At 46.1% G+C, this 10,773-nt stretch overlaps 1 protein-coding gene across 1 annotated transcript in view; it reads right to left on the bottom strand.

Moving 5' to 3' along the window:
• Positions 1-1,557, bottom strand: part of C5AR1 (complement C5a receptor 1) — an 11,191-nt gene extending 9,634 nt beyond the window's left edge. Inside the window, exon 1 of the mRNA XM_080909081.1 lies at positions 1,518-1,557. Coding sequence (XP_080765207.1) covers positions 1,518-1,520 — 3 coding nt within the window. The 5' untranslated portion in view covers positions 1,521-1,557. The remainder of the gene's footprint in view (positions 1-1,517) is intronic.
• Between the last annotated feature and the right edge of the window lie 9,216 nt (positions 1,558-10,773).

Below are 10,773 nucleotides of genomic sequence, written 5' to 3'. Positions count from 1 at the left end.
CTAGAATCCCCAGTGAGGGGCTGGGGGCGTGGCTCAGTGGTAGAGCCCCTGCCTAGAATCCTCCAGTGAGGGGCTGGGGACATAGCTTTGAAATAGAGCACTGGCCTAAGAATCTAGTCACACCCCAGCCCACATTAGGGACTCTGCAGTTCGGTGGCCAATAAAGTGATTTCATCTTCGGGAACATTGCTTAGAAAGGAAAAGGAGCAGTAGATCATATATCCCACCCTGTTCTGGAAACCCCGTTGCTTGGGGCAGACGCAGAGGATTGGATGGGACGGAAGGAGGATGAAGAAAGCTTGGACCCTCCCTGGTCATCAAGTTTTCTGTTTCCTCTTTTGTGCAGATGAAGCAAGACTGTCCTCTGTTACACTTGTGCTGATCAGCTGGCCTCGGCCACGCCTCAGCCTCAGGTCCCAGGTATGAGAAGGGGACCTGCCTGGAGGGACGCGGACAGTGGGCTTTCTGACTCTGCCATTAACTACAAAAGGATCCAGACCATCAGTGCTCCCGCCTGGGCTTCCGGTAATGACGTAATGGCCGTTCTTCCAAACTGGCTGTCAAGACTTCCATCACTGACCTTCCTTAGATTTCTTTACTTGGCTTATTTTTTCTCCTTCTTTCTTTCTTCCTTCCTTTCTTATTCTCTATTTCTCTCCCTCCCCCCCCCTTCTTTCTTTATTCTTTTCTGGAAGCACGGTCTCACTTTCCCGGGAACTCACAGAGAAAGGCGTACACCCAGCACCCAGCCTCTAGTTGGCAGTTTTAGAATCAGTGTAGAGTCCACACTCAGGCTAAGCAGTGAGCCACAATCCCTTCTTCCCTCCTTTATTCCTACTGTTTGGGTTTTTGTTTTTTTGGTTTTTGTTTTTGAGACAAAGTCTCGACAAAGTTGCCTGTGCTTACCACAAATTCTCCAGCCTCCTGTTGGGAGCTGGGGTAGCAGGTTTGAGCCATCACCCTATCTAGTTTGTAAAATTATTTTTGTTCTTGCTTTTCTGAGGTAGGGTCTCATGTAGCCCAGGTTAACCTCAAAATTATTATGTGAGATTGAACTCCCAACTCTTCTTCTCCCACCTAAATACAAGGACTACGCACAGTACCCCACCCGGCTTTATGGGGTGCTGGTCATTGGACCCATGGCTCCCAGCACTCCCTCAGAGCACTCTCACCCCTGATCTCTACCTCCAGCCCATTTGTCTCTCAACATGGTATCCTACAGCATAACTCATGTTAGCCTTGAACTGTACCCTCCTGCCCAGGCCTCTTGAGGGCTCAGATGACAGGTGTAAATGAACACACCGGCTTCTGGAAGTCCTCGGTTAGGAAAGCCAGCTCCAGGGTTTCCTGTCCTGAAGAACCTTCTAGAGCCCACAGCCTGGTGAGGCTGCCGTGGTTACCACACCTGCCACATCCCATCCTCAGAGTGTGATGCAGGTGGATGAAAGGCGCTTGAGGCAGGAAAGGGGCAAAGAAAGTCTGAGAGGGAGAGTCAGCAGCAAGAGGACCCCACTCACCATGTCCTGGCTCCTCCTGGGTTCTGTAGTGACCAATGACAGATGCCTGAAGGTCCTTCCTGCTACCCAGGCTGTGCCTTTTAAAGCCTCAAGAAGAGATGCAGGCAACTGAGAGGAAATGACTGTCTTGTCTCTCGGAGGCGCTCATTGGCCACACACTGACCATCCTAGCTGGAGCTCCCTCCGCCGGTGCTCATCCACCCTCACTGCCACCCAGTACCAACTAACCAGAGGAGAGACTTCAGCTTGGAAAGCGGAGGAAGTCTCTGGCCCCAGAAGGGGAAAGGGCAATTTCCAGGGCCTCGGTTCCCCCATCTGAAGAGAACTCTACCTCTTCTGACGGGGTTTCTGGGGGTCTCTAGACAACAAGAATGGTGGCTGGTGGCTTTTATACCCAGAAAGCACACAGAGAGCGGAAGGGATAACAGAGGTCTTGGAGTTTTCTCCACTGGGGGGTGGGGAGATGAGGGAACTCAGTCCTAGCGCTCAGGAGACTGGGGCAGGAGGATCACCGTGGTCTGCAGACCGGGACCTGTCTCAAATAATAAAACAAAGCACGCTGCAAACATGGCTTGGCTGGTTAGATGCCCGCCTAGTGCGCACAAAGCCCTGGATGTCAGGTCAGCTCCACACAAAGTCTGACGCAGTGATGCGTTCAATCCCAGCACCCAGGAGGCTGAAACAGGAGCACGAGAAGGTCAAGGTCATCCTCCTGACTGCACGGTAGGTTCCAGTCCAGCCTGGGCTTCCTGAGGCCCTCAGTAGCAGCACTCAGAAGGAACAGGCAAGCAGACCTCTGAGTTCCAGACCAGCCAAAACTACACAGAGAACTATCTCAAAGCAAGAATAAAGACTAAATAATGTCAATATGGTCATTTTACTGATTTGTTTACTAAACTTGTTTAGCGTGTGTGTGTGTGTGTGTGTGTGTGTGTAGATCAGAGAACAAACAGCAGGAATTCTGTCTTTCCACCATGTTGGTCACAGGAATTGAACTCAGGTCAACAGGCTGAGTAGCAAGCACCTTACCCATGGAGCCATCTCGCTGGCCCTTTCTTCTTGGATAGGGCTGAAAACTTTTGGCTTCCACAATGGAAACCAAAAAAAGCTGAAAAGACTCATAGCCAACAGTGTGGAAAGTGTGAGCTGTCCCTCATCCATAGCCCAGTGCCCTAGAAAGCCTGTCCCGTGCAGAAGTGCAGGAGCCCAGCCGGCAGGCATCTGCGATCCATTGTTTCCCCAAAGGAAGCTGAAAGCCCACCATAGGGTCACAATCACCTACTACCCCACCACCCTGCTGTGGTGCTGAGTGAGGCCCCAGGCTTCGGCCACAGTGGCTTCTAAGGCAGGATGTGGTAAGCTGGCCATTGCAATGCTGAGATACAAGCAGCCTCCCCACACTGGTCTGATCTCTTGGGATTTCCAGAGGTTCCAGTATCTGCTCTGCCCTAGAAGCAGGAAGCAGAAGACAACTAGACAAAAAAACCACAGAGAGAGAAGGGTGAGGGGAGAAGGAGGAAGAGAAGAGAGAAGGGAGGAGAACAGGAGAGAAGGAGAAAGAAGGAGGGAGGAGGAGGAGGGAGGAAGAGAAGGAAGAGAAGGGAGAAGGAGGGAGGAAAAGGAGGGAGGAGGGAGAAGGAGGAGGAGGGAGGAGGAAAAGGAAGAGGGAGAAGGGAGGAGGGAGGAGGAGGAGGGAGAAGGGAGAAGGAGGAAGAGGAGGGAGAAGAAGGAGGAAGAGAGAGAAGGGAGGAGGGTGGAGGAGGAAGAAGGGAGAAGGAGGGAGGAGAGAGAAGGAGGAGGAGGGAGAAGGAGGAGGGAGGAGGAGGAGGAAGAGGAAGAAGAAGGAGGGAGGAGAGAGAAGGAGAAGGAGGGAGAAGGAGGACAAGGAGGAGGAGGGCTTTGGGAAGTACCAGGGGTGGAGAGCTGACTGTTGAGGATTGTCCTCTGACTGCCACTTGTGCACCATGGGTGCGCACAAAAAGTAAATAAATAGACAGGCAGTAAATAATATAAAGTTTATTTACATATTATATATTAAGTATATTATATATTCATATAACATAAATTGATAAATATATACTTTGTGTATCTTTATATATGATGCAAATTTGTAATATATTATATATAAAACATAAATTATATATAAGAGTATTTTTAAATAATTTAAATAAAATAAATAAATGAAATGGAATTTTTATAGTCTCTGTAAAGGAGCAATCTTTTTGACTCTAAACATTCAGGGGAAGAAACCTACAGGGAATATTTTCTTTTCTCTTCTTTTCTTTTTAATTAAACCACTTTATTTTTAAAAACAGAGATAAATGTACAGATTTTAGAGGCATTTTTTTGCATTAAACTATATGAATATATTTTTGTCAGTACTTGATTTTTTTTAAAGGTTTGATAATTATGCATTGAAATCTTACTAGTTACAATAAGCATAAAGTACATGTAAAACAAAGCGTAACAGAAATGGAATTTTAAAAGCTAACTAACTAGGCTTAGGCACACAATAAACACACAGACAGATAAGTAAAATGTAATTTTAAAAGTTAACCAATTAACCCAGGCTTCGGTGGTGGAAGCCTTTAATCCCAGCACTTGGGGAGGCAGAGGCAGGTGGCTCTCTGTGAGCCTAAGGCCAGCCTGGTCTACAGAGAAGTTCCAGGACAACCATGGTTACACAAAGAAACCCTGTCTTGAAAAAACAAAAAAAAACAAAAAGAAAAGAAAGATTAAATAATGAAATAAAAGTGATTCTGTTAGTTTTCCACGTTGGCTATTACAAATAATCAAAGGCTTGTGTCTTACAAGGCTGAATATTTACAATCTCACTCTTCCAGAATTCGTAGGTCTAAAAGTCATGGGGACCCAAGAGAGCCCTATAGAGCGTCCCAGAAGGGTCTGAACCTCTCTTCCGGTTCCACGGCCACTGGCTGCGCCACTCCACTTGGCATTTTATCTACGAAACCCCCGTTTCCAAATACATTTACTTCCACAGCTTCTAGAGGGGTTTGTTTTGTTTTGTTTTGTTTTTTAAGGTGGGGGGGGGTCACCGTTCAAACCACTCCATGGACCAAAGTAGAGGGGTCATTTCAAGGCATGTTCTTGCTATTGCAACTAGCAGATTCCATGACTCTCGCTCACCTAACGTGAGCCCTGTAAACGGATCCTGGATCATCTGAAGTCATCCAGCCCTCGCTTGCTAACTGAAAGGTGGTCCCGAATCCTCTGCATCAGCCCCTCCGGAGTGGGAAAGGAATGCAGGTAAGGAACTTGAGGGTGTGGCTCAGTTGGTATTGTGTTTCCTTAAAATGCAACAAGTCGTGGGTTCGATGCCAAACCAGATGTGACTGACTCATGCCTGAATCCCTGCACAGGAAACGTGCCGCAGCCGTCAGGAACTCAAGGCCATCCTCCATATACATCAAGTTCAAGGCCAGCCTAGGCCACATGATACCCTGTCTCAAAAACAGTATAAAAAAAAAGAAAGGCAAATATTCAAGCTCAGAGCTGATTTCAGCAAGATGCCTGGGAAGAGCTGAGAATCCAGTCATTGCTTGGAGACATTTGTCCCAATTCTCAGTGCACAGCTGGCGCCCTCTAGTGGCTGCATGCCAATCACGCTCTTCGTTAGAGCTCAACCCAATTTATGACTGGAGGCTTTGGGGGAGGTTTGTTTGGTTTGGTTTAGTTTGATTTTTTTTTTGGCAGCGAGGGTGTTTTTTTCCATCTTCTTTTGGTTTCTGTTTTGTTTGTTAGTTAGTTAGTTGGTTGGTTAGTTAGTTAGTTAGTTAGTTACTTAGTTGGTTAGTTAGTTAGTTAGTTAGTTAGTTAGTTAGTTAGTTAGTTAGTTTTTCTAAACAGGGTTTCTCTGTGTAGTCCTGGCTGTCCTGGAACTCACTCCGTAAACCAGGCTGGCCTCGAACTCACTGGTCTCCCTGCCTCTGCCTCCACATTGCAGGGAATAAAGGCATGTGCCACTGCCCACCTGGGACTTAGTTTTTTTTTAAAAATTAACGTGAGTGCTTTGGCTGCACCCATCTGTATGGGTCACGTGTGCCTAGTCCTGAAGGAGGTTAAAAAAAGAAAAAGAGGGTGTCAAACCTCATGGAGCTGGAGTTGTGGACGGTTGTGAGCCTCCGTGTGAGAGCTGGGCGTTAAGACCCAATTCTCGGCGCTGTTAACCTATTACGCCATATCTGCAGCACCCTGGGGCTTTCTGTTGTGTGTTTGTTGATTCTGTAGTTCTGGGGATCGAACTCAAACTCAGAGCTTAGGCAAGCTAGGCACAGACTGTACTGTGTGCCTACAGCCACACCTCGATGGCAGAGTTTGAAATGTACTGAAAACCGGCACAGAAGGAAGTAATTTATACTCTCTCATTTATGCTTTTGGCCTCAAAATCCCTGTAGAGCTGAAGGTGACTTTGAACTTCTCATCCTTCTGACTTGCCCTGGAGCTACAGCAGACTGCTACAGTATCAGGTTTATGTGGGGCCAGAGATGTCCCACCCCACCCCCTCCCCCACCCTCCCTCGCCCGCCTGGGGTTCCTGTGCAACCGATCCACACCACAAGCCCCTAGTCCCTCGTCCTAGCTAGAGCAGTTGAACGTTCCACTCAAGAAGAAAAGGAGGGCTGGAGAGATGGCTCAGTGGTTAGAGCACTGACTGCTCTTCCTAAGGTCCTGAGTTCAGTTCCCAGCAGCCACATGGTGACTCACAACCATCTGTAATGGGATCTGATGCCCTCCTCTGGTGTGCATGAAGACAGCAATACTGTATTTATACATTCATACATAAAATAAATAAATCTTCAAAAAAAAGAAGAAGAAGAAAGGAAGTCTGGAAGTGGGTGGAACCAAATGATAAAAAACAATACAAAATCTACAGAAGAATAGCAGTTTTGTTTGGATTCCCCCTAAGCAGTCTAAGATAACAGTTTTGGAGAAGGGAGTTTATTTGGGAGGTGTCTAAAATTCTCCCAGTAAGAAGCTGGGTTTGTAGCTCAGTTCTAAAGTTTCTACCCTAGAATCCCCCAGTGAGGGGCTGGGGGCGTGGCTCAGTGGTAGAGCCCCTGCCTAGAATCCCCCAAGTAAGGAGCTGGGGGCATGGCTCAGTGGTAGAGCCCCTGCCTAGAATCCCCCAGTGAGGGGCTGGGGGCGTGGCTCAGTGGTAGAGCCCCTGCCTAGAATCCCCCAGTGAGGGGCTGGGGGCGTGGCTCAGATACTGGAAGCCCTAAATTCCATCCCTAGTTCTGCAAAAGAAAAAAGGAAGTTAGGAGCTAGAAAGATCTTTCAGTGGTTATGAGTACACAGGTTCTTCCAGAGGTTAGGGACTCCCAGGGAAGGATGCTCACAACTGCCTTAATGATCTGGCGCCCTCTTCTGGCCTCTATGGGCACCTGTACACACGGGACAGTCACAAATAATAAAAATGAATCTTTAAAGTTTAAACTAATAATTTCAGTTTTCACTTAACATGCCTACTAAAATTGTAATTCCTCGAATGATGTGCACTTTAATTGTGACAGGGAGGGCCGTTTCAGGATCCTCCTCCTCGGTCAGAACAGATCTTCAGCATCCCAACATTTTCTGTTTTCTGAAAAACTACATTGGTTTCTGTCAGGAATGATTTTGGGGGGCGGGGGGTTCTGGTGGCAGAAAGTTTACTTTTGCCGCCCCTTGGAGAAATTACATAATACTGTAATCACTCGGACCACTGGAGAGCAGGCAGCTGGAACCAAGGGCAGTCATGCCAGACGATGAAATAAAATGACAACTCTTTCAGGCATCTGGACATATGTGAGGGCTGGTTTTTCTTTCAAAGAGAAATGTTGTGATCAAAAAGAAGATGAAAACAGAGTTTTTAAAAAAGACTTATTTATTTATTTTATGTATGTGAGTACACTGTAGCTGTCTTCAGACACCAGAAGAGGGCATTGAATCTCATTACAGGTGGTTGTGAGCCACCATGTGGTTGCTGGGATTTGAACTCAGGACTTCTGGAAAAGCAGTCAGTGCTCTAACCACTGAGCCATCTTTCCTGCCCTGGAAACCAGTTTAATTAACCTAATGAGTCACCTTTTGTTTTTAAATTGTATTTATTTTGTGTATGGGCATTTTGCGTGCATATGGTATACATGGTCTACCACATTCATGCAGTGCTGGGTGAAACCCAGAAGAGGGCGACAAATCCCCTGAAACTGGAGTTAGTTTTACATCCACTGTGTGGGTGGGTGTTGAGACTTGAACCTAAGTTCTCTGGAAACGCAGCCGGTGCTCTTAACTGCTGAGCCATCTCTATCGCCTGCTTTTGTCTTTCTAAAACCCCAAACTTGATGTTTGATAATTAAATGATTTGTTGTCCTGTTAATTTCTTTCTCTCTTTTACCTTTTTACTTCTTCTTGCAGCTGCTTTAGAAACTGAAAAGTAAATGAGATAACTTGGTTGTTGTTGTTTTGTGGAGTTTTCTGTTTTTGTTTTTTGTGGGGGTTTTGTTTTGTTTTGTGCTTTTTTTTGTTTTAGAAACTAAAAAATAAGTATAATTTGGTTGTTAGTTTGGGGGCCTTTGTTTTAGCTTTTGTTTTTGTTTTGTTTTTATATTTGCAGACAAGGCCTCATTAGGTAGCCCCAGCTTGCCCGAACTTGCTATGTGCAGCATGTTGGCCTTGAATTCATAGACTGTTGGGATGGATAGTGTAGACTACCTCGACTGGCTAGCTCGCAGTTTCTAATTCACAGCATTTATAGTTTTCCCATCCTCGGGATAGAATCCTGTTGCTAAGGCAACAGAATGGTGAGCACACAGTGGGGCTGCAGTGAGAAAACAAAGCAATGCATGACCCTGACAGACGGACAGCTGCCATGACAACTCCTCTCGGAAGGCGTGTTCACGAGCTTCGTCTCTCGAAGAAATTCTGTGCGCATGTGTGCACACTCGTGTTCACGTGTGCAGATGCATATTCGTGTCTGTACATGTTTATAGCCAGAGGACAGCTAGGGTGTCGTTCCTCAGGAGCCTCTCACCTGTTGGTATTTTGTTACTGTTGTTTGAGAAAGGAGGCTCCTTCCTGAAGCAGGGGCTCACTGATTTAGTCACAGACATCCTCCTGCCTCTGCCTCCCTGGTGTGGGGTTAAAGCATGTACCACCACACTTTGCTTTCTTTTTTCTTTTCTTTTTTCTTAATGAGGGTTTACTCTGATGCAAACTCCGGCCGCTTACTAGGCATGAATGTTTCAAAGTGAGCTACTATCTCCCTACCCTCACAAAATACATACACACATACATACATATACACAAACACACACAAACATACATATGTACATGCACATACACACATATGTACAAACATACACACATACATACACACATTCATACATACATACACACATACACACATGCATACATACACACATACACACATATACACATGCATACATACACACATACATATACACACATACATGCTTACATACACACATACATACATCATAGTCTCTGCAGACAGAGTCTCTCTACACAAAGTTTTTGAAAACTGTTTATTCTTAAAGTTGTGGTAAAATGTATACAACATAAACTTTAGCATTATAATCTCTCCCTTTTGATTTTCAGGCTTGGTGGCACAGGCCGTTAATCCCAGCACTCAAGAGGCAGAGCCAGAAAGATCTGTGAGTTTAAGGCTAGCCGGGTCTACACACCGAATTCCAAAGCTACAGTAAGACCCTGTCGTGAACAAACAGAAAACTTCTGCTTTTGAGACAGGGTCTTTCTGCGTAGTTCAGGCTGTCCTGGAAGCAGTTCTCAGCTCACACTGAGAAGCATCCCGTCTCGACCTCCAGGATGCCTGGATGACACGTGTGACCCAGCATGGTCAGTCGGTACAGCCTTGAAATAGTTTTCACATTTATCTAGTGTATGGTGTGTGTGTGTGTGTGTGTGTGTGTGAGTGTGTTTGTGTGTGTGTGTGTGAGTGTGTGTGTGTGTGAGTGTGTTTGTGTGTGTGTGCTTGTGTGTGTGTGTGTGTGTGTGTGTGTGTGTGTGAGTTTGTGTGTGTGTAACTATACATGTGCCACATCATGTGTAGAGGAAACTGGGAGTCAGCCCTCTTCTTTTTATCACTCAGGTAACTGACTTTCAAAAGAAAAGACATGGGCTGGAGAGATGGCTCAGTGGTTAAACAAACTGAGTTTCCTTCCAGAGGTCCTGAGTTCAATTCCCAGCAACCATCTGTAATGGGATCTGATGTCCTCTCCTGGTGTGTCTGAAGACAGCTACTGTGTGTGTGTGTGTGTGTGTGTGTGTGTGTGTGTGTGTAATATATGTTATATAAAATACTTATATGTAATAAATCTTTTGAAAAAGAAAAGATGTACTTTATATTTCAATTCCATATTTGAGTGTGTGTCTCCTTGTGTGTGTCCACCATGTGGGTGCATGTGCCCACAGGAGCCATCAGATGTCAGATCCCCTGGAACTGGAGTCTCAGGCAGCTTTGCCCTACCCGACCTGACTGGCTCCGCGCAGTGATGATTCTGTAATCAGGGCTCATAAGCCAACCAGGCCTTTTCTTCCTCAAGCTGATTCTGCTCATGGTGTTAGTCACATCGAAGCAAACTGGGAGGGGCTGGGGTCTCACTACAGAGCTCAAGCTGGTTCTGCTGCATCTGCTGCAGGACCTCAGGCGTGTGCTGCCATGGCCAGCCTCTAGACGGCATTTTGGAGGAGACAACCAAATTTTAGGCACCAAAATTTAGGCGAATGTTTTGGTATTAAAAAAAAAAAAATTTAGGCGATACAGCCACAGCCTTTCTCAGGACGTCTCTGCCAACTTTAAATAGCATCCTCTCAGCAGGAGTTTGACTCTCCTGGAATCATTCTCACACTTATTTATTGAAATTAAGATGAGACAAAATGTCTAGCAATTGGGATGACATTTTCCCCTTCTATGAATTATTCAAGTAGTTTATGAACTCTTCTTGTAAACAACCTCAATGATTCAGAAATTAAGCGAGTGTGGTTCTGTTCTGAGTTTTGTTTTGAGACAGGAGCTTATAGTCTAGGCTAGCCCCCAAAACCCTCTGATGTAGCCAAGGATAGCTTTGAGCTTCTTGATCCTGCCTCTACCTTCTGAGTGCTGAGATTTCACCATGCCTGCCTGTTGCTATGAGAAAAGCAATTTAAGAAAGGAAGGGAGGTAGGGAGGGAGGCAAGGAGGGAGGCAAGGAGGGAGGCAGAGAGGGAGGGAGGCAAGG

Source organism: Micromys minutus (assembly GCF_963924665.1).
Source record: "Micromys minutus genome assembly, chromosome: 32".
Lineage (NCBI taxonomy): Eukaryota > Metazoa > Chordata > Mammalia > Rodentia > Muridae > Micromys > Micromys minutus.
The sequence above is the reverse complement of the archived record's forward strand: the minus strand, read 5'-3'. Positions and strand labels throughout refer to the sequence as shown.